This window comes from Brassica napus, chromosome C7 (genome assembly GCF_020379485.1).
Source record: "Brassica napus cultivar Da-Ae chromosome C7, Da-Ae, whole genome shotgun sequence".
Classification (NCBI taxonomy): domain Eukaryota; kingdom Viridiplantae; phylum Streptophyta; class Magnoliopsida; order Brassicales; family Brassicaceae; genus Brassica; species Brassica napus.
Window position 1 is genome coordinate 15,678,818 of NC_063450.1, and position 27,576 is coordinate 15,706,393.

The window sequence follows — 27,576 nt, forward strand, 5'->3', positions numbered from 1 at the left end:
TTTCAACCTCTATGTCTCTTCCCAACTAACCATAAGCAGCAAGAATACTATCTTTCAAACCGTTAACGCCTTTGATTTGCGAGAAGTCGACTGCTCTACCCATTCTCTCATTATCTATCTTGAAATCCCAACCACCATTATCATACATTATCCACCGACCAGCCATAACAACAACGTGTGACCGTGAGTTTCCTACACCCCAACGAACAATTACAATTAAATTTATACTAACAAAAACGCAAAGATTCGGCGATGTCGAAGGGAGATAACAGTGTACCTTCGGTGGTGTTGCTACTGCTTGCCTGAGCTTTACCACCAAAACTTCCACCGGAGCCACGCACACCGCTATTAGTTTCCAACATTTTCAGATCTGGTGGATGCATTTCGCCGAACATCTCTTCTTCTACTAGGGTTTCTTTATATTATCCACCAGACCATATTATGTCTCACCATTATCAGTTAACCACATCCACTAATTATTTTATTAAATTTATCACCAAGGATTGTACGGCTACTTAAATGGCGCGAAAAAATTAAGAGGTAAAACTACCCAGATTTACCTAGGTAAAAAAGTATTTCACCTTCACCGACGAGGTGACAAAAAAAAAAAATTTAACCACCGAGTCGGAACCGCCGAGTTTCGCACATGTGAGAAAGTCTTCGGATCGAGTTTGATGAGTCGCATGGGTTAAGTCATGTGGGTCGCTCGCGTTAAGTTTTTGGGTCAAAAGGCTAAAAGTGTCATCAATTATTTATCTCTCCACTAGGTATGCAAATGCCCAATAAAAACTTGGGCTGACCCATTCCCACAATTAAAAACTTCACGCGACCCTCGTAAAAAACGGACTCTAACTAGAAGGCAGAAAGATGAAGCTTAGGAAATGGTGGTAGCCTGGTAGGAATGAGGACTCATGTTTACTTTCTAAATTAAACCAAACCTCAGACTGATTTTTATATTTGAAAATGTTTTATAAACTTATAAAACATTATTTTTATTTATTTTCGAATCCACATATCACATTTTTTAGATTTTCTCAAAAACAAAATTTGAAATAAAAATACCATTGGAAACTTAAAAAAAAGATTATTAAGAGAAGAAAAAAAAGTAAAAATATACATGAGAATAACAAAAGGATTACAAAAATACCGATGTCAATTATCTATAAATGTTGATGTTTTCCATGAATTTTAATATCTAAAAAATATTATTTACTTGGAAAATAAAATTCAATATTTTATATTCATTTTTTTTTTCATACTTGCGAAGCACGGGAATATACTAGTAAATAGAATAAGGTAGAAAAACTAAGTTCCAATACAAGCTCTGGATAAGTCTTGGATCTTATCTTCTCTCCAAACTACTAAGAACCCTAAATTGTTTGTGTGAAAAGTATGAAAAGTAAAGAAAGTAAGTGTTGGCTAAGAAAAAGACAAAGCACATAAATATTAGGTTAAAATTCGATCAGAGGCATTCTTGTAATTATGTGAGACTTGGGTTTAAGTCGGTTGGGAACCAAGTCGGCCTTGGGCGCTTTGTTGTCGATCGACGACAGAAGGTGTTTGTCGATCGACGATTGACTCAGATGTCAACTTTTAACTGGTTCGATGAACAACTACGAATTTCTTCTATCTTTATCTCCAAAATGCTTAAAAATCACCATATTGCTCCAAAACATTCTTGAACCTGTAAATATTCTAAAAAGACTCCAATACATAATATATAAACTTTAAAACACTTATATACCATGGTTAAAATTGGTAAAATCAAATGTATATCTACTCCTCCAGATTTATCATTTTGTTTGTCCTCAAGCAAAACACATAGTCTTTAAGAAAAAAGTTTTAAAACAACGGGACTCACATAGCTTAAAATCACTACTCTCACTTCGGCAAATATGATGATGGAAGTGAATCATTACTAACCTTAGATGATTCAATGTACTACACTCTAGCTTATTCTCTGTATCATACAATCACACAATCAGGTCGAGGATATTGAATCGTATGAAATATTATCCAAGGACACAATTCAATATAAAGTACTCACTTTATTATTAGCTTTCTCAAAACTCAAACTCACACTTTATGCTACAACATTAGTATCTCCTTATATAACAAATCTAATTTCCTAATCTCATTAGGAAACATATCTTATAGATAACTCTCAATCTATATTAATCCTAATCTCATTAGGATATCTTATACTCTAAGTTATCTCAAGCTTAGGTCAACATTCTCCCCCTTGAGCTTGAGAACATCATTTGACACATCTTGACTTCCAACAAGGTCTCTCATCTCCTTGAACTTCAATCTTCCAAGAGGCTTTGTTAGTATATCCGCCTTTTGCCTTACTCCTGCAACATGTTCAACGGTTACTAGCCCATCTTCAACACACTCCCTTATGAAATGGAACCTTGAGTGTATGTGCTTGCTGCGGCCGTGAAACACCGGGTTCTTAGTCAATGCTATAGCCGATTTATTATCAATGCGAATGATCGCCTTTGTTGCCTCCCCTTCCGTGATCTCTCCAAGTAAATCTTGCAGCCAGATGGCTTGCTTTGCTGTCTCTGTAGCTGCCATGAACTCTGCCTCACATGAAGACAACGCGACAATCTCTTGCTTCTGTGAACACCAGGTGATTGGACATTCATTTAGATAGAATATGTGCCCTGTCGTACTCTTACCATCATCTGGATCGGAGTTATAACTACTGTCACTATATCCTATAAGCTCGAGACCTCTCCTTTCATTGCTTTTGTAGTAAAGACCAAGTGACTGTGTCCCTCTCAAATAACGCAAAACTTGTTTCAATGCAGCTCCATGAGACGCTTTTGGACTATGCATGTATCTACTCAAGACACCAATACAATGCGAAAGATCAGGTCTTGTATGAATCAAGTACCTCAGGCAGCCAATACACCTTCTGAACTCTTTCTCATTGACCGGTTCTTCTTTCGGTGCTTTTGTTAGCTTTACTCCTGCGTCCATTGGTATATGAACGGCATTGCAATCTCCCATTCCAGCTTCTTCCAGAATCTTATTTGCGTATCTCTCTTGCCTTAAGACCACTCCATCTTTCCTTTGAATTACCTCGATACCAAGATAGTAATGTAGAAGACCGAGATCACTCATCTCAAACTTGGTTGCCATCTCATGTTTGAACTCAAGTATATCCTTAACTCTAGAACCCGTGACTAGCAAGTCATCAACGTATACCGCTACGAGCACAAGGGATCCCTTCGTTACCTTTCTAAATAATGATGGCTCCTTAGAACACTTTCAAAAACCAAGCTCCTTGAGAATGGAGTTAAGCTTAATGTTCCAAGCTCTTGGAGCTTGTTTCAAACCATAAAGAGCTTTGTGTAGTTTGTACACCTTTTCCTCCTTGCCTTTGATTTTGAAGCCTTCTGGTTGAGGCACAAATACTTCTTCTTCTAGTTCTCCATGAAGAAACGCCGTTTTTACATCTAAATGATGTATTTCCCAACTGTTGGATGCAGCCAAGGTGATGATGGCTCTTACGGTTTCTAGCCTTGCTACAGGGGCAAATACTTCCTCAAAATCAATACCCTCACGTTGCACATAGCCCTTTGCTACAAGTCTAGCTTTATGTTTGTTGACGCTTCCATCAGCATTGCGTTTCAACTTGAAGACCCATTTCAACCCAATTGCTTTGTATCCGCTCGGTAGATCCACTAGAGTCCATGTTTTGTTCTTCTTTATCGATGCTTTCTCATCTTCACAAGCATCTCTCCAAACTCTCTCATTCTTCGCCTCATTCCAGTCCCATGGCTCCTCGTTGATCATAAGTAGGATCTTCTCGGTCTCAAGTTCTTCCATCAGAAGTATATAATCATCTAAGTACCTTGGCGTTGTACTTTGTCTCTCCGATCTTCTCAAGATCGGTTCTGTTTCCTCATGATCATCCTCATTACTCTGGACTTCATTTTCTCTCTCTTCTTCCTCACTATCATCCTCATGTAACGCTTTGTTGTTGTGATCTCCAATATCTGTCTTACTTTGAACATCAAACGTGATCACATCCGTCTCGTGTGACTCTTCTTTATTTGTTCTCCACTTCCAACGTTTGAACTCATCAAAGATTACGTCTCGGCTTACTGTAACCTTCCTGTCTACTGGATTGTATAGGCGATAAGCCTTTGATCCTGGCTCGATCCCTAGATGAACCAATTCTCTTGTTCTATCTTCCAACTTTCTAAGATGCGGTGCTTCGTTCCTCGCATAACAAACGCATCCGAACACACGGAGGTGTTGAACACTTGGCTTCTTGTTCTTGAGGCATTCATATGGAGTCAGTCCAGGTAGTGTTCGTGTTGCGACCCTGTTAATCAAATAGGTCGAATGTCTTACTGCTTCTCCCCACAGGTAGTTAGGCACTCCCATGTGCTTCATAATGCTCTGTGTCATCTCCATAAGAGTTCGATTGCGTCTCTCGACGACTCCGTTCTGTTGTGGTGAGTACGGAGCCGTGAGGTGTCGTTGTATTCCATGGCTTTCACAAAAAACCCGAAATTCTCCAGAACAAAACTCTCCACCTCTATCCGTTCGAAACGTCTTGATTTTATTACCTGTCTCTTGCTCCACAAGCTTCTTAAATCTCTTAAAGCTCTCAAATGCCTCACTCTTTTCGGTTAACAAGATCATCCACATGTATCGTGTATGATCATCAATCAGTACAAACACATATCTTTTCTTGGCTGCTGTTGGTGGAGATATCGGTCCACAGAGATCTCCTTTGGGAACGATTGACGTGTTTGCTTTCCCATTAAGCATGATGCACATGTCTCCTTATCAACTGTTATGTTGGGGATGCCTGTGACTATCTCTTTACTGATCATCTTCTTCATGGTTTCCAGGCTAACATGACCTAGTCTTGCATGCCAAGTCGCAGATACACCGTCTTTAGAGAGCTGGAGACACTTCAGTTTGATTTTCTCGACCTCCATAGTTACCTTATATAGCCGGTTTCTTGATCTAACTGCTCTTACCAAAAGATTTCTGTCACGGTCAAACAACGTAAGGTAGTTGTCTCTCATTCTTACATCACATCCGGCTTCAGTAGCTTGCCCCAAGCTGATAATATTACTTCTAAGGTCCGGAATATAATAGACGTTTGCTAATATTTTCTTCTTACCCTCCTTACCAATGAAGATTATTGAGCCCTTTCCTTTGATGTCTATGCGAGAATCATCGCCAAATCTCACTTTTCCAGTGACGTGTTCATCAAGCAAAGAGAAGAATTCTCTGTTTCCAGACATGTGGTTACTTGCCCCGTTATCTAGATACCACATGTTATCTCCATCAGTGTGTGTCTCGAACCTTCTTGGTATCACATTCCCCTCATTTAAGTACACAATCTCATGTACCATTAACTCCTCTGCTTCACGCGTACTCTCATTATCATTCTCATGAACTTCTTGCAGCTTAAGAAGTCTATCAGGACAATTGTAAGCATAGTGACCTGTTTTGTCACAACGGAAACAGACCACTCTCGTCGTATCTCTTCCATCTTTCCAGTCTCGTTGGTTATTCCATCGACCACGTCCTCTACCTCTGTTGAAGCGTCCACTACGTCCTCTTCCTCTCCCATAGGTTTCTTGAGCCTCAGAAGAATCAAGATTAGCGTACATCAGTTTGTTACCTTGATCCTCTGGTTGATCGTCTTCTTTAATTCTCTCTTCATACTCTTTCAGACGTCCAACGATATCCTCGAAGCTTGTGGTATTGAGGTTGAGAACTTGCTCTAGAGCTGCTATGACATGTATGTATTTCTTCCTCGGGAGACTACTCAAGAATTTCTTGACCATTCTAGGTTCTTCTATGTTCTCTCCTAAGGAAGCCAATCTTGCTGTCATCTCCGCAAGTTTTCCGGAAAACTCATCAATTGTTTCTGTCTCCTTCATCTTAAGCCGGTTAAAGTCATCCATCAAAGTTTGTAGTCTAGCCTCTCGAACTCTTTCGGCTCCTACATTCCTTGATTTTATTGCTTTCCATATTTCTTTTGCTGTCTCAAGATTCCCTATTTGTAGGATCAACGTCTCTGGTATGGACTGGAAAAGAAGAGCTCGAGCCAAGTCGTTTTTTTCTCCATCTTCTTTACCTGGCTCGATCGCCTCCCGGACTTTATGTACCTTAAGGGCAACCTTCATTCTCATGCTCCAAACTGTATAGTTTGTGGTGTTGAGCATAGGACATTGAATAGTCGTATGACTACTCTCTCTTGGTTTGCTTGTCGCCACAACAATATCTTTATCCTTATCTCCCATGTTTTTTTTTTTGTTTCTCTTACGAACTTCTTTCTTAGATCTTTTGGCTCTGATACCACTTATTGAATCATATGAAATATTATCCAAGGACACAATTCAATATAAAGTACTCACTTTATTATTAGCTTTCTCAAAACTCAAACTCACACTTTATGCTACAACATTAGTATCTCCTTATATAACACATCTAATTTCCTAATCTCATTAGGAAACATATCTTATAGATAACTCTCAATCTATATTAATCCTAATCTCATTAGGATATCTTATACTCTAAGTTATCTCAAGCTTAGGTCAACAGAGGAATCCTGATCGAGTCATAAATTTTGCTGATAACGAACTTGTTGTTAATGTCTCCAATTCCTGCCGAGTTCCAAACCGGGCGACTGTTGATTTGTTAAGAAAAATATTACTTTTTTTTTGTTGCAATCCAATGAAGGGAGAGATAACCGTCTTATTGTTTGTTTGTTGCACATGTTTCGAATAGCCTAATGAGGATTCCACAGCTCAAAACGACCAAAGGCTTTGCTTCAGTCAATACGCAAGTTGAAGCACTCTCTTTGGTATGGTACAACTGTTTCTGGTTCAGGACTTGTTATAATCTCTCCCTACTCTATATATATATGCTTTCCACTTTCTCTTTTGGTTCTCATTTGCAATCATAGTCGTGTAAAAATATACAAGCTTTGCATCTGAAGATATTTCTTTTCTATGCTCAGAGTTTAAAATTTTCTTCAATCACCACCAGGGTGTCTGCATTTTCTTGAATCTTATGTTTGTCTTTCGATGATGCAGAGGGATTTATAGCAGGAACAGCTGGAGTTGTTGTAGAAACAGCTTTACACCGTATTGATACTATAAAGACTAGACTTCAGGCAGATCAAAGGAACTTAAAGTATATATTTTTTCTTTGTTAAGACTTGTAACTAAACAGTTTTGCGTTGGACAATGATTTAAATTTCATTTTAATCAGTCATGACTAACGATTATTGTTATTATACAATGTTTGCTTTTGCAAAAGCCTTTTGATTTGTGTGCTTTCTTTGATAATGATATCTAGTTGTCTTGTTTATGGTTTACGTACTTAGGTGGTAAGTTCTAGGCAGTGGCCTCTAGTCTCCAAATACAGAGCATCTGTTCAAATATAGAGAAGTGGCTTTTAGTCTCCAAATACAGAGCATCTGTTACGTAGATGGTGAGTTCTAGGCAGTGGCCTCTAGTTATATTTATATATGTTTGTTCTTAAGATGATGTGAATGTGTTAAACGTTTACTAACACATGTTTTTCTCTTATTTGTTATGATATTGGGTGTTTTTCTACACTATGTGCAGTAAGAAATTTTTTAAATCTAACTTATATTTAAAAATAAATTTTATTAAATATTATAGATTTTAATATTTTTTTACTAATATTTAATATAGATTTGATATATATTAAATCAATTTGTATAAAAATAATAAAATGATATAACATTGTATAATTATCAAAACTTTAGCCTAAACAATATTTATAAAATTTATAGGTATATAAAAAACTAATAATCTTACGATTAGATATTTAAATTTTTAAAAAAAATTTGAAATTTTTGAAAGTTTTAGTAATACAAATTGTATAATTATATAAAATAATAATATTTCGAAATTTGAAATGTTATATATGAATATATTTATTTTATAGATGATGTATGAGCTATTACCATATTTAAAAAAAATTACCAAAAAGAAATATCAATATTAAATGTAATATATGAATTATTACTATATTCTAATAAGTTTGTCAAAAATATAAATCAACATTAAATGAATTTTTCCGGAAGTCATGTCATCAATTTTAGTAGTCATGTCATATTTGTTTTGTGAAATTGATTATAGAGAAGACATGTGGCAAAATCACTTCGTAAATATAGTTTAGGGGATTGTAAATAACTGAAAAACAATATTTTGAATGAAAAAGAGAAGAATACATTCCAAAGCAATAAGACAGACAATACAAAGGTTAGTAACAACCTTGTTTGAAATTAAAGCACCAATTTTGTGTTGTTTAGCATGAGTTGTTAAGTTCGTCGGTGACTGATTAAAATTAAAATCAGGGTTCCAAGCAAAGATCTCAGGATCTAAAGAAGAACCTCTGGGTTCCTCTATGGCCTCAGGGTTCCAAATATGATATCAGGAAAAGGCTAGAACCCCTGTGTAGCCTAAGGCGCATCGGGGTCATTGCGATTTCAAGAACCTCCGAGTTCCCACATGACCTCAGGGTCCAATTACGATCTCACGAACCTTCGGGTTTCCAAATGGCCTCTCGGTTCCAAATCTGGTCTCAGGATCTAAGGAAGAATCTTCGGGTTCCCATTCAGCCCCCGGGCTCCAGTCATGATCCCATGATCTAAGAAGAACCTCCGTGTTCCAAACGTGATCCCATGATCTAAAGAAGAAGCTCCGGGTTCCCAATATGATCTCAGGATCTAAAGGAGAGCCTATGGGTTCCCCTAAGACCTCTGGGTTCCCCTAAGACCTCTGGGTCCCAATTGTGATCTCAGGGTCTTGGGAAACCTCCGAGTTCCTAGATGACCTCCGGGTCTTTACGCAACCTCCGAGTTACGAGAGCAATCTCTAAACTCCTAGAGTCCATATTCCAGAAATCTTGCAACCTCCGGTTCAGAGCCTGTCTCACAGATACTAGCCGTAACCTCTGGGTTCCCTGGCGACTTTCTGGTCCTTACGTAATCTCTAGGTCTGGGGCAACACCAACATCCAAAGATTGACTTCCAGATTTTCACAACATCTCCTAAGGCAAAACCTAGGTTCGATTCTCGGAGTCCCGACTCCTGCATTTGTGGCTCTGGAAGATGCGCCCTGCTACCTCTCAAGAAGAGAATCATCGACGAAAACCCTGTTTTGAAGACAAGTTTGATACATAGCTAAGAGGTCCATTACGCGGAAATTAGAACAGAGTTAAAAATTCAAAAGAGTTAAAAATTCGAAAGCATTCTTTTTATAGAAAAAAGAGGCCACATCAGGGCCATTGTTTGACAAAACAAAAATAAGGCTCGAAGGCCTATAGATAAGTTTTAAAACCCTCACAGAGGGTGGGTACAACACAAAAGAAACCCCTACAAGGGGTTGAGAGTTAAGATGAGGATCAAGGATCAGTCGACGGGAGGATCATCAGCAGTAGGCTCCGAAGTCTTTTCAGCTTCAGTCTTGCTCGGGATCATCGGCTCTCCCTCGAAGGAAGGAGCGGGAAGTTCCTGGAGCTCAGCTTCGGAAGTCTTCACCATCTTATACCGCTCTAGAGCGCCCTCAAGATCCGAGCTGTCGGTCTGATGGTTGAGCCACTCCCTCATTAGCTCCCAGCGAGTCACCACTATGGCACCGTTTGATATCACTCAAATTACTCTAAGGAGTGAATTACTCTCTCAAATAAGAGGTTCAGTTGTAGTACTTAGGGATTGAATTCACAAGGAGCTAGGGAACCTAATAAATCTAATCAGAGTGATTAAGCTAGGTATGATTTTTTTTTTAATGTAAATAGCAGGTTTGTGAGCAAGGTAATTGTTCGATTGGGGTTTTGGTACTTAGATGAAAATAGCTAGACGTATGGCTTTTATTCAGGTAATGAGGATTATAATCCTGAGATGCTTAATAAGTTATATGCATGATATTGTAGAGCTCAACACTTATAAATAAATCACGAGGCTCTCGCTTTCTAGGTTTTTCTATTGACCAGTGTCGATCGATAGGAATATCGATCGATACACTTGTTGAAACATCGACCGATTATTCTATTGGAATATCGATCGACGCTTTTGGTCAAGCGTTAATGCGCGGGTTGAATGTGCTCACTAAGCTCACTAGATCAGCTATCGCCTTACTCTTAGCAAGTCTTAGCTCAATTAGGATGGTTTCAGGGTGAGATGCAAGCTATATATCTTACACTTTTAAAAAAAAAAGTTATTATGTTGGATCACAATATAAATTAACCTTGAGCCATTTAAAGAAAGTCTCATTTGATGAGATCGCCGAGTATTAAGTTTATCATATCATATACATTTATGTTTAGGTTAATATAAGTTTTCCTATCGATTGGATTTTGGACTTACTAAATTTTCAATTGATTCTTATTTAGCCACATAGGCCGAATTGACATTATAATTAAGTGATACTTAAATAATTTAAAAAAAAAATTAATATAAACTTAAGGTCACAATTTTTTAAATATTTCTCTATTAATATATAAGAGATTGTTATGGTATTAATCATGGTTCGTGGACATAACGTGGCAAACAAAATATCTATCGCCTAAAGGTGCACGTAGTGGAAGCCCCCTGGATCCAGTAGTTTGACCAAGAGTTCATTAATGTTTCTACATTATGAGGTTTGGGTTTCAAATTCCGGAAAAGATGGAATTATGTGAATTAAGAGAGAAAAAGCTTACAAGAGATTCGCAGTATGGCGCAAGGAGTACCGTCAAGCGTGGATCTCATAAGGCGTCTCAAGTGATGTAGTCGGATGTGAATCTTCATACGACATATAGAATTATCGGCTGTAAAATCGTATTATAATATTTATCATAGTTGTAATAGCATAATTATCGAGCATTAAAAAAGTGCACGTAAGAACTTACAAGTTTGAGTTCATGAAGCTTCTACACTTTTGCGGAAAAGATAGACTAATTATTTATAGTCTCTACCATCACATACATAGTGCTACCAACAACACAGTAACGAGGAATTGTCTCAGAGCAGTTCCATCTCTCAAAACCTGAAATAGTTCTTAAGAAAACAGAATATATCAATTTTGTAATTATACAATTTAATTGGTTCAACTGTTGAGTGACATATGTTATTACTTATTAGAGTTCTGAAAGATATTTGAAAAGTTCTTAGGTTAGCACTTTTCTCCGTTCTTTCTCATGTTTTTAATTATTTTTGTACTTAAAAATTATTATATACTAGAGACGTTGTCCGCGCTACGCGTGGAAAATGCTTTTAAATATATTAAATTTTTATTTATCATAATTTTTTTTGTAATTTTCAAAAATTGTATGAAAATTTTAAATATTTTATATAATTCAACCAAATATTATATAATATATACACAAAAATAGTTAAATGGTGATAACTTGGTTATTACATTGTTATTTCTTAACTTGATAAACTAATATTTATCACAACTTTCATTCCATTTCTCAACTAAAAAAATTACAAAATATAAACACTTTTTTTTTATCTTTTTCAATTTTCTTTACAATTATTTTTATTTTAGTTATACATTTAAATATTATGTATATTATTTATAATATAATCTTTATTATTAATATCATTACATTCGACTCTAAAATATTTAATAGTTGAAATAATCAAAACTAAACCTATATTATATTCTTATAACTTTAGTGATATAAAATATATAAAAGTAATTCAGCCATATGTTCTATGATAAATGATATCCCAATTCAATCATGTTATTGTAATTGCATAGGTTATTACCGAAAAAGACTCCTTGTTATAAAATTTATAAACATGTAAAAACTGATACATTTATATTTGGATAAACATAAAAATTTACACCATATATAATAATCATTCATTTACTGAAAATATAATAATGTGAGCTTATGTAAAAATGAATCTTTTGAAATTACTCAAGCATAAATTAAGAAGTTGGTAATATTAGTTATAATATTCATCAAATAAAATTTAGATTTATTTATACATTGTTTTTTGGTAGTGAAGAATTTTTTCTACCGAGATAGTTTTGATGGGTTAGACTTCTAGAATTCCTTGTAACCCAATTTTCATTTTTTATTTATTCACAAAAGAACACTGAGGTTGGTTTTTGAACAATTTGAGGGATAGACTTTGAACTGCTTCAAGTTGTTGAACATATTGTTCCTTGAGTCCCAAATGCATTGGCTTCATATAAGCGGTCCTTTGTATTCTCAGTGCACACTGATCATCCAAACAACTCTCATGGAACATGGCTTGAACAATCTCTGGGTGTCACATCCGATAAGGAAGACATTTCCCCAGTATTTCATCTGGCTATTTAAAAGGACGAAACAATACCGTTGTGCTTCATAGTAGACAACTGATCCTGCTCGATACATTTTTGACTGTAACCGAATAAACCAAGTTAGTTAGTATCCCAAGAAGTCTCAGGAGACGTCTGGTTCTCATTTGCAGCCTGACATGAATGCTTGAAGAACACTTTTCAAGTTGTTTGTCCCATGTACAGTTCTTCACTTTCTCCATCTTAGTATTACTTTTCTCGAAGCATTCTTCTATGGTGTAAGTTATTTGTGGAGCTGATTTCTCTGAACTTGCTTATGATATCTCGGTTTTTGCTCTCATCTCTCAGCTATAACTGGCTCCACGACCATCTAATCCCCTTGCCTACTCAGGCAACACACAATGAGACACATCCATGCCACATGCTGATGGAACTCATTGGCTTTGTTAATAAAGAACTACTTCCTCTTCTTATACAGCCTTATCCTTGTCTCTTCGTTCGTCTCTTCGTTCGTTGTCCTCACCGTATCTACCATCTTTCGAGCCGGAAAGATACTGAATACAAATATATCATTTGTTATTATTGCCCCCATGGTTTCTTGCAGAAAACGTTGGCCCACTATCTTATCTAGGATAGTGAGCATTTTAACCTGGACCCGAAAACCTGAACCGGAACCGACCAAAAATACTTGATCCAAACCCGACCCAGAAATATATAAGTACCTTTTGTGTCTAAAAATTCTTTACCCGAAAAAACCTGAAACTGAAAGGAACCGACCCGAATAGACGCGGACCCGAAAAGAACCGACCCGAGTAGACACAACCCGGTAAAAATCGACTTGTACTTAACTTGAAAATATGTATATTCAAAATTTGATGTTAGATTTTATATATATTATTTTATGATTTAGTTGAAATATCTTATGTTATCAATATTTGTTATTATTTTGCAACATTTTTAAGTAATATGAAGTTTTAAAATGAAAAATTTAGAGTTTGAAAATATTTTATTTTATTTATTAATAGTTTAGTTTAAGTTATTTTGTAAAATTTTAGATATATATGACAAATATTGATTAAATTTGATGGAATTAGAATATTTCATGTTTTTTTTAGATTTTAAGTAACCGAACCTGATCTGAACCCGATACGGATCCAAAAATTACGGGTATTTTAATTTTAGACCCGAACCGATCTGAACCTAAGAAGAACTGACCTGAACCCGAACCGAAAATTAGTAAATATCTATTGGGTCCAAATATTTAAGACCCGAAAGAACCTAGAGCCGAAGGGAACCGACCCAAACCCGACCAGAATATCCGAACGTCCAGGCTTAATCTTATATGTGACATGACAAGTGACTATGGAATAATGTATTATGATTGTCTGATTTTCAAATCTTATGTGTACACTCTCTCCTTTGAGCATATTTCCGTTTTATTTATTGTATTGTATGATTCATGGAGAACCTGAGCAATGGAGATGCTCTCGGTATCAATGCACTGTCTCTACGTTTGACTGACGACAATTTGAAATGAGTTTCGATTGAGTTTTCGTTATTAGCTTCATCCATCATGAAAGTATAAACTACTTTCTTCAAATACTCCCTTAAGAAGAACAACTGAGATGATGAAAATTTTACAGAAAAATCTACTATTTTTATTAGATTTCAGATTTACCAAGAATAAACTATTAATTTTCAAAAAAAATTCTTGAAGATGGTCAAACTAAGAAATTTAGGGGTTTTCTAATGAGGTGTAAACCATGTCCTAGAAATTTAGGTCCAATAAGTCATAAATCAAAGGTTGGAGTAAAACAATACGAAGTGGAAAGGTATCAGGCAAAACAGAAATTTTAAATGTTTTCTATAGTAATTCTTACAAAATCATCAAAAATAAAGAAAACTATATAATCTAAGATTCTCTTTATTTCCAAGTCAATTAGATTATCTCATTTTCCTGGCTAAAATTCTCCAAAGTTTATTGTATTTCTGAATTGATAACGACTTCAAAAATTATTTATTTATAAAATTTTAAGGTTATAGCTCTGGTTACAATAGGTACTAGGATAAGACCTGCGCAAAAGTGTAAATTTATATAAAAATTATTTAAAAAATATCATATGGAAAAAAATTTACATTATTGATCGAATTAATATATTTGGTCTTTAGACAAATTTTTTAAAAAATATTTTTGTTAATTACATAATTTGTTTACTAATGAACTGATCTCATTTTTAAAAACATTTTAGGTCAAAAAATTATTTATCGCATAAAAACCTAACGTTTAGGCCGAAGAATCTCATGTCTACTATTTGGTTACAATAAAACTATGTCAGCTTGGTTTTATATCATGATTTAGCAATTTAAAGTTAATTATGGTTATGAGAAGTTTACATTCACGTGGCAATTCTATCTATCTTCGATATTTTTCTCCTTTTTATGTCATTTTAGTTATTGCTCGATATAAATATTGATTTTTGAGTTTATTTTCATCTCTTTCTTTTATTTTGGCCAGAAATTTAAAAAATATTTAAGATTCAAAATTATTAAAGATATACATACATAGGTTAAGATCTACGCCTTGTGCAGAATAAATACTTATTTTATATTTTTATGTATATTATGAAATAATAAAATAATAATTATATATTAAATAACTAAGAAATCAGTTACTATTATGTAATAAATTGGCTTGCACATATAAATCAAATGACCGCTCTTGTTTATTCACGATCATTTTAGAATAAATAAATCAAAACAATCAATCTTATCTATCGTATATGATTATATAATTAAATTTAAATGATATGAAGTGTATATATATATATATATATATTAACATAAATACCTATTAAAATAAAATTATTTATTTATATGATTTTATTATCATTGTATCTTATTATAAAAAAAAAATTTAAACATTGATCACAAAAGTTTATGTGAAACTTTTAACAGTTTTAGTAATTTATATTCGTTTTGAAAAATTCAAAATACATCATATACAAAAAAATCTAAATTTTTAATATATGATTGATGTAATTGTGTAATTTATTTTAATAGTAAAGAATTAAAAAAAATGATGAAATCATAAAGATTATTGGTAAATCTTCATTATTTAAAATCATTAATTATTATATATATCTTAATTACATTAGGTAATTCCGTAAGTTTTATTTAAAGAAATAATATATAATAAATAGTCACCTTGCTCTAGTTAATATCATAAGATATCATATAGTTAATATTAAATGTTTCTAATGAGATATAAAAATCGAATTGGACCAACATGTTTTTCAATTTCAATGTGAAGCTGACACGTAGAGCTAATTAAATATTTTATTAATTGATACATAAGAAAGAAATCTTTTTTTAAATATTACAAAATTGAAGTTACATCTTTTTCTCAATTAATATTTTGGGATTTGGCCTAATCGTATTTGAATAATCAATACTATTAAAATTGAAGGACTTTTTTTGAAGTCACCTTCAAGTTTTGAAGTATTTACAATTGAATTATTTTTAAAGCTATGATTTCAATTAAATTATTTTATTTAACCATCCTATTTTATCGAGCCTTTTTCAACGCCTTTATTTAATTTACCATGTGTAATCTTACTTTTAATCTCTCTCTGCTATCGTATATGTATTAAAAGATGTATTCACATAAACAATTATACTTTTCAATCTTTCCATTGCTTAAACAATATATTCACGTAAAAAGTTGTACAATTAAATCCAGATATCAAGTTCCATCAACGATGACATGTTTATTTCATTAACAGAATTCGATTCTGTGTTTGCTTCAACACCATACATAAGGTTTAAAACCATCTTGAACTGCTATAACGCTCTTTTCCATTGCTTAAACAATATATGGCAGTAAAAATTTGTACATTTAAATTCAGAACATCAAGTACCATCAACGATTACATGTTTATTTTACTACCAGAATTCAATTTTGTGCAAGCTTCACCATTAAACAATATATGTATGGTCGGCGTTATGAATGGTTGAAATACTCATGTTTATATATTTGTATGGTTGCATTTTTAGATGTATAGATTGAGATACAGAAGAACCCCTAAACCCCTTTTTCATGCATTTATTTATTAATTTAAGTAAAAAAACTAACAATTGGGTTTAAAAGTACCATCTATGGAATAAACTTTTTCTATACAAAATACCCATATTTTGAGAAAAATACGGGATTAAACCACTTTGAAACATACTCGCCAAATTATTGTATTTGCAAATCTGTTTCAAATGCAATTATTAAAAAATAAGATATATACATAATCAAAAGAAAAAAAATCGGCAAGTAAATTCATTTGGAAAAATATATATACAAAACAATAAGAATAACTAAATCATAAATATCCGTCCAATCATTGTACTTGCATATCTTCAACATATCAATAAGAGAAAATCAAAACAAGAAACCACGAATTTTGGTAACGAAAATATCTATTATAATATACCCAAAAATCCAATTTCCCATTAATTTACTAAACTAACTGCATATATTCTTTAACTGTATTGAATAGGAAAACCTAAACCCACGACCTTTATTTTTCTTATATATACTGTCTTTTAACCTCAAAGCAACACACATTTTCTCAAAACGTTTCTCATAATATGTCTTCCAAGTAAAAGATGGTTTACCTTGATAAGATTAGGCAATGGAAGACGGGTTGGTCGAAGCCAGGGCCGGCCCTGGACCAAGCCCAATGAAACATTCGCCTAGGGCCCCCAAAATTTTTGAAAATCTTTATATGTAAATAGGCCCCCAATTTGTAAAAAAAAAATTTTTAGGCCTCCCAATTTTTTAAATCTTTACTAAATGGTCTTGGGCCTCCAAACTTTCTGGGCCGGCCCTGGTCGAAGCCAAAGTCACCACACCTGGAAACCATCCAATGCTGGGCTTGGTGAAAGTTTGGAAATCATATTTGCAGACAAAAAGGTAATAAAAACAATAACATGGAAATTCTGTTAAGTCATCATAGTTTAAATTCCTAAAATTTTGACCAAATGAAACAATGAATGGATCAAATTAAAACATGTATGGATGTATTCAGTAGAATACTTATCTTCGTACTGATTGTTTGTAGTGCACAGCATGACAACTGGATTGTAGTTCCTGAAAATGTATTTGTTTTAAATCAAATTATTTTTTAATCTTATACAAAATACATTATATTTCAATAGACTAATAATTGACAGTAACAGTATATATTATTTCATTCAGTACGCACCTGTGAATCTGTGATAGTTTATATCTCTATCAATGTTTAATGATACAGATTGTTTCATTTGTATGTTTGTGAACTCCCGTTGCAAACCTCACAATAAAAATAAAAGGAATATATTTTTTTGAAAAATCAGACGAAATTACAGGTGAATATGTAAATATTTAAGTTTTAGAGAATATGTGAATATTCCTTTTAATGAAAGTATAATATATTTTATAAATATTTATTTAATTTTATATGGTATAAGAATCTACAATTTTAACAAATGGGACTTTATTTAATTGTATACCTTTATGTTTGTACGGCTTACACTTTAAAGTTCCATTTTACTTCGAAGTCATCGCAACAAGTTCCCATCTCATCGGAATAAGAAAGAAAATCATCGGACCCAACTTGCAAAACAGATTTTAAAATTAGTTAGATCTGAAAATACAATATTTAAAAGAAATGGATGAAGAAGAGACAAAAAAGTAACATTGGAATTACCTTTTACGGATCGGATGGAGTTATACTTTCGGAGATTCCATCTTCTTATGTTTAACCAAGAGGAACCGGCAGTTAAGAAAGAAATGTTCTTTTATTTCTTCTGTCGAATGAAACCTGAAAGAAAGAAAGAAATGTAAATCGGTTCATCTAATGGGCTTTAAATAAATATGTTTTAATTAAAAATTCTTAAGTAATCATGTTATTAATGGTGGATTTACGAACATGAAGACAAACCTTTGGAGTTTTTTGTCTGTTGAATCAGCTCACCACGATATCAACTTCGATTATATTTAAGCCATCGGAGAGACATGCAAAAAAAAAAAAGCTTTATGTAAGAATTGATTCGAGTCAACTCTCTGTCAAGGATGAAGAAAATAGAGTAACAATGGGTAACCTTGGAGATGAGACTGAGTCGATTCGTGGAAGACACATATCGTTTGTTGGTTCAATCGCTATTAGAGAGTTTGTTTGTTTTTTTGGAAAACGAAAAGCTGTCTGAAAATGGCAAAAATATCTGGTATCTATCGTGTAAAAGCTATAGAATTTGTGTGGGCTTGGGCCGATTTTATTGAATTCCTTATGTAACAGAATTTGCTTAACATAAATATCTAAATAACAGCCCATCTTGATAATTTTATGAGCTTAAATATAGTCAAGCCACTTTCTGGCTCATTTAAAAAACAAATCACAATTATGTAGCAAAGAAAAATAATTAAATTATAATTAAGTCAACATTATAATGTATTAATAATATAAAGATTATTTTTTTCTTAAAAAAACTATAACAGTTTTTTCAAATTCATTAAAAATAATATACAATAAAGATAATTCTATTATGAATATAAAACAAACAATATAATGGTTTATTTACATTTATATAAAATGTATATAAGTATAATTATTAATTTATAATTTGAATTGGATGATATATTTACTTTACATTTTTCAAAAAAAAATATTATCTTATTACTTTATCGATTTGTGTCATATTTTGAACCTGTCCAACTTGGAATAATATTGATCATACCGCATTCCCAAGTTAAACTTTACCTTAATATAAATATTATAATGTGTTCAAAATAATTTATGTATAATTTAAAATCCGAAAGGAATAAAAAATTATAGTTTACCTTGACTTTGAAGTTAATAAATAAGAAATCATCTATACACTATTAAAGTAGATTGATATATTATCATTATGTCAAAAACTTAGACAATTTTATCTGGTGCTCGATTTAAAATTACACATTAAGAAATATAACCTCCTATAAATACAATCCAAACATACATATTTTCATTTTCATCAAAATCTAGTAATAATGAATTAAAATGAATAGAGACATTGTATAAGTTGAAAAATAAAAAGTTTTGCGAAACAGATAATCTCTCTTTTTCTGTGACCGTCGAATCAGGGATTAGGGATTTTCTTCATCGTTGAAGGCTTTGACAAATCTCCTCCTCATCCATTGTCGATCTCCCTTCCCTCTACTGCTTCTGGGTTTCAATTACTTCACTGTTTATGGGAGACGCGAAAGCCGGGATCGTGATGGCTAACCGAGATCGGGAGCTTCTGATTCCTGTCGGCGAAGATGACAACGATTCTACAACTAAACCCTCCTCTTCCTCTTCTCACAACGCTGGTCAGGAGGTAATTGCTCATATTTCTATCGAGTTCTAGGTTGTAGATTTCGAAAGTTAGCTTAGGGATAAAGATTTCAAGAAACTATGATCTGATGTTCTGTGTCTAACTGATGATTTAAGACGTTTTACAAGTTGATAAGAAGCTGGGCATCGAAGAAGTTCATGACTGGATGGTTAGTAACCTCTTTTCTTCCTTCACTTTCTATTTTTCGCCTAAGCAAGCAAAGTGCCTTTTTGTTGCTTCCTGCAGTGTTATCTTGCTGCCCATGGCCATCACTTTCTATGTCACGTGGTGGTTTATTCATTTCGTTGATGGCTTCTTCTCCCCGATATATGCTCACCTCGGAATTAACCTTTTTGGTCAGCTTCTCCCCCAATATATATATATATTTATATATCTTCATTGCCAATCTTCAAGATAAATATGTATCAATTTGGTTTCCAGGACTTGGGTTTATCACATCCATTACATTTATCTTCTTCGTTGGAGTGTTCATGTCGTCATGGTTGGGGACTTCGGTTCTTAATTTGGGAGAGTGGTTTATCAAGCGCATGCCTTTTGTTCGCCACATCTACAATGCCTCCAAGCAAATCAGTACTGCCATTTCACCAGGTGTCTTTCCCTTAAATCTCTCTCTCTCTGTTTTGGTGGAGTCTTCATTATATATATATATGATGACTTTGTCTCACCATTTGATTCTATTCCAGATCAAAACACACAGGCTTTCAAAGAAGTCGCCATCATAAGACATCCACGTATTGGTGAATACGCTATTGGGTTCATCACATCCACCCTTGTTCTCCAGGTCTGTTTACCAGAAACTCTTTACCTTTCTTTTCTTTCAGGTCTAAACAAAACTTCGAAATCCTTGCAGACTTACTCGGCTGAAGAGGAACTTTGCTGTGTATATGTTCCCACAAATCACCTTTACATCGGGGATGTGTTCCTTGTAAGTACAAAGGATGTGATCAGACCAAATCTCTCAGTTAGGGAAGGCATAGGTAAGGAAATGATCAGTTTGATTTCATCATTAAAACGTTGACAAGTGTTATGTTCTGATCTTTAGGGTGTGAATTATTTATCTGCAGAGATCGTAGTGTCAGGAGGAATGTCAATGCCGCAAGTTCTGTCAACACTTGATATCAGATCGCCTTCAGAAAGAAGTAGAAGTAGTAGAGTTGAAAGAAACTGAAGATTAGTCCTTTGCAGAAAACAAACAGATTCTCAATTCTATTTTTTTCTTCATGTCTTCTCCTTTTGGATTCAGTTAATTTCACATTTGATGTTCAAGCATTAGAAAGCATTAGTGTTCTCTTCTTGATACCAAGTCCATTTGTGCTAACACTGTTTCTGTCTATATACTAGATTCTGCTACACCTCTAAGTTATCCGTAAAATATATTTATTTCCTTTAAAAGCTTCTCATGGACTCGGTGTTCCTTCTATCTAGGGATGTTATGATGGGTTTACCCAAATCCATAAGTATTGGGCTGGGTTTTTTACCCTAAAATAAATAGATGGGTTTATTATGGGTTATTAATTTTAGAGTATATATCAATTTAGGTAAACCTAATAGGATAAACTGGGTACCCACCTTACCCGCAGACTAAAAAAAATTAAACGTAGTCGTTTGTTGAAGTAGTCTCTCTCTCTCTCAACGAGGTTAGATGTTGGAATTTATATGATTGATTCTTTAACTTTACTGGCATATGATAACGATATGAGCAGTAACTTTACTGTTTTGTGTAGATGGATTCGCAGTCACTTAACACACTTGCACAACTCGAGGCTATAAATGAGCAAATGGATGAGGACAGAGAGGAGGATGAAGCTGAACCTCAAGCAGCCCACAGTGAAACTCAAGAGACTCTACAACCAGGTTCAACACAAACGATATTTCTGTCTAACAAACGTTTAAAGGCTGATGTTTGGAAAGAATACATAGCGATAGGTGCAGGGTCAGATGGAAAGAAGAGAGGTCGTTGCATCTATTGTAGCAAGGAGTTAGTAGTAGAAGTTAGGAATGGAACATCAGCTTTGAAATGACATTTAGAAATCTCTCCAATGAACCCTATGGATGAAATGGTGAAAGGAAGTATGATCACAAAGTAGATCGCGAAATGACTAGTGAGATGATTATCTATCATGATTTGCCATTTCGGTATGTCGAGTACGAGAAGGTTAGGGCAAGAGATAGATATTTGAACCCGAAAGTTGTGCATATATGTCGACAGACTGCTGCTGCCGATGTCTTTAGAAGATATGAGATGGAGAAAGAAAAGCTCAAAAGATTTTTTGCAAAGCTCAAAAGTCGAGTTTGTTTTACATCAGATCGATCTTTGGACAGCTCGTAGCACGGTAATGGGATACACTTGCTTGACTGCTCATTATATTGACGAGGGTTGGAATTTAAACAATAAGATCTTAGCGTTTTGTGATATCAAGCTCACACGGGTGAAGAAATAGCTAAAAAAGTTTTCTATCAAAAGCTTCTTAGTTGTGATCAATCTTAACATTTGTTATTAATTTCTTACAGTGTTCTAAAATATGGTCCAGATGGCTGGTAATCATTTGTATTGTTCTTATGTTATATTGTACAATGCTTTATGTGGATTTATATAGTTTGGGCATAATACATTTAGACAGCTGTTATGCAGTCTACGTGGACAACTAAGTAAATTTTAAACATTAACTAGATTTTAACCCGCACGGTTGTTCTTATGTTATAATGTATAGTGCTTTATGTGGATTTATATAGTTTGGGCAAATAATGTTTTTTTTTGTTTTTGTCAACGGGCGAATAATACGTTTAGACGGCTCTCGTAGACAACTGGGTAAATTTTAAACATTAACTAGATCCTAACCCGCACAATCGTGATGGTTTTATTCTTTCTATACTAAAATATTCTAATTTATATAACTTTATTATGTAACAATACTATTTTACATACGTTTTCGTAGTTTGTAAAAAAAATTATTTTGTAAAAATTATTTTGTAACAATACTATTTTACATAATTGTATGTTTCATTTCTAAAATTTGGAATTTATATGGAAATTAAATTAAATTGAACCTATATAATAGAGAAGAATTTTTTGGGATACTATTAAAAACAACAAAACTTTTTTGGGAAAATTGTTTTTTTAGGCCAAAAAATGATAATTATGTCCTATTAGGCTAATTTCATATACTTTATGACCTATTACTCTAAATATTTTCAAAATGGCAATATTATCCTTAATTTCAGTTAAAAATTCGAAATTACAATTAATAAAACAATGGTTAAATATTAAAATATAATTTTAACTAAAATAATTAAAAAAAATATTAAAAATCCCCCCAAAAAAACCTAAAGTTTGAAGTTTTTTTTCTCAAAGGGATCGATCGATCCCATAAGAAAGCGTTTGATCTGAACCAGTCGATTCTGATAAATATATCCAGTCAACGAAAATATGCGGAACATATATTGATCGGCCAAGCCCAGGTCAGTCGATCGCAGAAGCTCGATCCCACTTCGATCGATTGGTCGCGTCTTTGGGATCGATCGATCCTGTGTCTAGGTAAGTCTTCCAAATCGATTTCCTGGTTTTCATCGGTTAAATCTGGTTTGATTCCCACTTGATTTGAACCAAACAAACACGAGTTGAACTCTTAAAACTCGATTTCTAATCAATCAAACCCATTTTTCTCTTCTCCTTGAAGAACAAAGGGGAGAAGAAGATGGCGTGAGAAGAAGTTTCCAAATCAGTGTTTTAATTTTTTTATTTAAAATTTAATTTTATAAATCACGATTTTTTTTTAAATCGATTTAATAAATATAAGGAAACATAATATTTTCAAATATTATCTTCCCATATTTTTGGAACTGATTATCTTTATCCATAGAATTTGTATTCTACTATATGTAGAACACAATAAACATGTTTGAAATCGTTTTCTACTAGTTTTAGACTAATAGTAATGTGTAGATTCCAGATTCTACAGATTTTAGAACGATAGGTTAAGCGCAGAATGTGTTTTCTAAATATTTTTAGATTACTATTATTTACGTAGATCATGTATTATAAACATATTAGATTCAATGAAAAATGTGGATTACATTTTCTACTTTGTAGAATGTCAATTCTACTTTTTGTAGAACAAAATATGAAATTATTATTTAAACATTTATAGAACTAGGAAAAAATATCAATAAGTTGATATAGGTTTTTCATCGGTAATTACTGTTTTTGAATTTTTTTTGTTTGTAAAACTATTTATTTGATTTATTTTGGAAAATACTAAATTGTACTAGAGGAAAAAGTGATACAAAAAAGACTTTAGCCTAATAGGACATAGTTATCATTTTTTTGGCCTAAAAATCAATTTTCCCAACATTTTTTAAAACTATAATATTTGTACTTGCAAAATAATTTTGTAGTAAAATTCTTATTTGAGAAATTGCTTGAAATACACCTAATTTGACAGCATTTCCAAAAAATAAATAAAGATATCCTAACTTTTGAACTTATGATTTAACCATTATTTTGAGTTATAAACTTCTGTAAATAATTCTTATACAATTATAAATGTTTTGCAAGGGTTAATTGTTTCTTTTAATTATAAATGTAACATATTTATGAAAAAATGATAATAATTTAAAGGTAAATTTGAAAAATAACATCAGATATGAAGTAAAACTAAAATTTGTTCGATTTTGTTAGAATTTTCTTAAATAAATATTTGTTTATTTTAAATAAAAAAGGCATTAAAAGATATTATAATGAGTTATGTACATTTGATAAACTTTCTAAGAAATGGTCCAATTTAAAATATCATACATGGAATGAAGTTGTCACTTCTATTTTAATAAAATAGATAAATAGATCTTTATTTCAAAATTTAAATAGAAATGGATATTGCTTCCAAAAAATGTTTTAAAAATCTTTGTAAACTGAATCTCTGAAAACTAATAATTTGAAATTGTCAATATCATGAATATATTTTATATAATTTAAATTTGGTTTATAAATCAAAGTTAAATTAAATTTAAATTTCTTAATATATTTTATGATAACTAAAATTAAAATTAATAAATTTTCGGAAATATATTTTAAAATGATTTTGAAAATATTTTAAAAGATTTTGTTAGAATTTTCTTAAATAAATATTTATTTTATTTTAAATAAAAATAAACATATTAAAAGATATTATAATGAAGTTATGTATATTTGATAAACTTTTAAAAAAATGGTCCAACTTAAAATATCACACATGAAATGATGTTGTGACTTCTCTTTTAATAGAATCGATATACAAAAATTAAAATATTCTTACATATATTATTAATGTTAGTATTGATATTAAGGGTCTAAATGGTGACATAGGAAATGAAGGGGAATAATCAATTCCTACTCATTTCTTAGAAATTACACAATTTATGAAGAATATTTATTGCGTATTATTTCTTGTCGTTCCTTAAATTTTAAAGAATTAAAGAACAAAATCATTCTTTATCAAAATTGATATGGAACAAAAGTAATAAATTTTTCTTTTCTTTTCATTCATTTTATTTTGTTTCTGCTCATTATTTTCTCACTCATTCATATTCTTATTTTAATGGTACCAGTTAGAGCCTAATTGTTATGTATTTTAAAGGATAATTCTCTCAAATAGTCTTTTCAGTTTTTATCACAAAAATAACCTTCAAAAACTAAAATGACTAAAATAGCTATTTTAATTTTTAAAATTTTGAAATCCCTCCAAAACTCCACCCCTTAACTCTAAACTCTAAACCATAAACCCAAAATTTCACCCCTTAACTCTAAACCTTAAGATCTAGGTTAATTAATGCTAGGGATATAAATGTATATTTACCTCTTTAATAAAAAAAATGTGGTCATTTTGATCATTATGAGCTATATTTGTAACAAAAACTTTTTTAGGGCTATCCTGAGGAATTTTTCTATTTTAAGCATATATATGATTATTGGTAATTGTCTGCAAAATAATTTTAAATTTATAAATTTCTCATCTTATATATTTAGCGTATTTCATTTTTATAATTTAAAACTATTTATATATGTTAAAATATACTTTATACACACAATTACTTGAAGGATAATTTTGTGTTTATTTTTAAAAACTAATATATGTATTTTATATTTTATGTTAAAACATATATCAGTTTAGGACCCGTTTAAGCGTTTGCTTTTACAGCTAGCTGGTAGAGGTTTATTTACTGTTTGATGACCATATAACCCGTTTTAGAACACTGGTTTATTATGTATATTTATCGGATTTTTTGTTTGATAAATAAATTTATTAATGTTTTGATTTTCATGAATTGTGGAGTTTCAATTTATTGTCTTTTGTGTTTGAATTTTTTTACTATCATCACCTTCTCCGGAAGAGTTTACTTTTGTCCTAAACGAGTACTAATTAGAGTTGGGCTTTCGAATTCTGTTCGGGTAAGGTTAGAATATCATTTATAAAAGTTGGTTGAATATTCTTTTTTGTTTTTTTTGTTTTTTTTTTTTTTTTTTTTTTTGAAGATTAAGTTAGTTGAATATTCACATGAAAGGAAATAGAAAAGAAGAGAAGCTGACCACATCGGAAAGGAGAGAAGAAAACACCACATGAAAGGAAATAGAATGAGGAGAAAGAGCCTCCCTGGCGGCTGGCGGTGACGGAAGCCAAACCACCGGGGAGGCAATGGACACGAGAACGAAGGTTTGGCGGCTGGGGACATAAAATATATGTATAAAAGTATCTATACATAGACATTATTTGAAAAGTAATTTTTCAAAATTTTCTTATGTGTCTTCTCTATAAAAACTTTTACTTAAAATGACATGGCATACTAACAATTGTGACATGACTTATGATAAATTGTGATATAGACAATTATATTTACAGTAGATTATATTTTTGGTACACTTTTCAAAATACGAGAATAACTCATACATCATCTTTAAAATAAACGAATTCAAATATAACATTAAATAGTATAATAGTTGACATATAAAAAATAAAATTTTCAAAATATTATTTATTTTATTTTTTTAATTATATATTTTTTACTACTAAAACAATTCTTAAACTTTTATGCAATTTTTATAAACTATAAATATTTAATATTAATATCATTTGTTTCTTTTTGATATTAACAAACTTTAGAAATATTATTTAGTTTTATTTTTTGATAATTATACAATTTTATATCTAAATGTTTTTCTTAATTTTGTACAAGCTGATATAATATATTTTAACAAGAATAAATAGATAAAAATATATCTAAGATCATAATTTCAAATTATACATATCTATTTGTAATTATAAATTTAAAATAAAAAAAAATTATTTTATCTGAAGTTTAGGGTTTAATTAAATTAAAATTAAAAAAAAAATATTGATAAGAAAATAATAAAACAGATTTCTAAAATTTAAAAAACAAATATTGATAGGAATATTTCAAGTATTTTTTAGTTATTTAATACATTTAATTTTGGTTATTTGTATAGATTTTAGGTATTTTAGACAACTTCAGAAAATGAATATTATGGATATTAAATCAAATAATAATCATTCTATATTTAATATATATAATTTTGGTTCAGATATTTTTGGGTACCAAAAATATTTTACTTTAGGTCGGGTTAGGTTTCAATTTTCTAAATACCAAAATTTTGACACAGTTCAGATATTAATCCATTTCAGTTTCGATTTAATACTATTTTTTTCAAAATCGGATTTGGTTTGGTTCTTCTGATTCATATACTTTGTCCATCCTTAACTTTAATGCTTTAGAAATAACCGAATATGAACATAGTAAAAGTATGCAATATTATTTGGTAAGAAGTCATTTTTCTACAAGCCACGATCACGTTAATGTTATAATAATCAATTAGAATGATAGTCTT

At 32.0% G+C, this 27,576-nt stretch overlaps 1 protein-coding gene and 1 long non-coding RNA gene across 5 annotated transcripts; one reads left to right on the forward strand and one right to left on the reverse strand.

Moving 5' to 3' along the window:
* Positions 1-9,261: 9,261 nt before the first annotated feature.
* Positions 9,262-18,560, reverse strand: LOC111207140. 3 transcript variants are annotated; one of them, XR_007325990.1, is made up of 7 exons: positions 18,269-18,560; positions 18,035-18,148; positions 17,838-17,940; positions 17,552-17,638; positions 16,962-17,436; positions 10,912-12,853; positions 9,262-10,830 (listed from the first exon to the last, which is right to left on the reverse strand). It is a non-coding gene; the product is annotated as an uncharacterized LOC111207140 (long non-coding RNA). The 3 variants fall into 3 exon arrangements; XR_007325989.1 differs by lacking the exons at positions 9,262-10,830; positions 10,912-12,853 and having other exon boundaries at positions 16,008-17,436; positions 18,269-18,312; positions 18,429-18,526; XR_007325988.1 differs by lacking the exons at positions 9,262-10,830; positions 10,912-12,853 and having other exon boundaries at positions 16,008-17,436; positions 18,269-18,521.
* Positions 18,561-19,341: 781 nt separating this feature from the next.
* On the forward strand, positions 19,342-21,050 carry LOC106430319 (protein LIKE COV 1). Of its 2 annotated transcripts, none has more exons than XM_013871105.3 (7): positions 19,342-19,682; positions 19,796-19,848; positions 19,926-20,035; positions 20,121-20,288; positions 20,384-20,481; positions 20,551-20,677; positions 20,765-21,050. In XM_013871105.3, the coding sequence occupies exons 1-7, from the start codon at positions 19,554-19,556 to the stop codon at positions 20,866-20,868; spliced, it is 789 nt and encodes a 262-aa protein (XP_013726559.1). In that variant the 5' UTR covers positions 19,342-19,553; the 3' UTR covers positions 20,869-21,050. The 2 variants fall into 2 exon arrangements, with proteins under 2 accessions (XP_013726559.1, XP_013726561.1); XM_013871107.3 differs by having other exon boundaries at positions 19,354-19,682; positions 19,808-19,848.
* Positions 21,051-27,576: the final 6,526 nt, after the last annotated feature.

Bases quoted from the DNA above. Each gene is read 5' to 3' on its own strand.
- LOC106430319 (XM_013871105.3), top strand. From the start codon at position 19,554: ATGGGAGACGCGAAAGCCGGGATCGTGATGGCTAACCGAGATCGGGAG. The intron at 20,036-20,120 runs GTCAGCTTCTCC...TTTGGTTTCCAG, and splicing joins CCTCGGAATTAACCTTTTTG to GACTTGGGTTTATCACATCC. The intron at 20,678-20,764 runs GTAAGGAAATGA...ATTTATCTGCAG, and splicing joins CTCAGTTAGGGAAGGCATAG to AGATCGTAGTGTCAGGAGGA.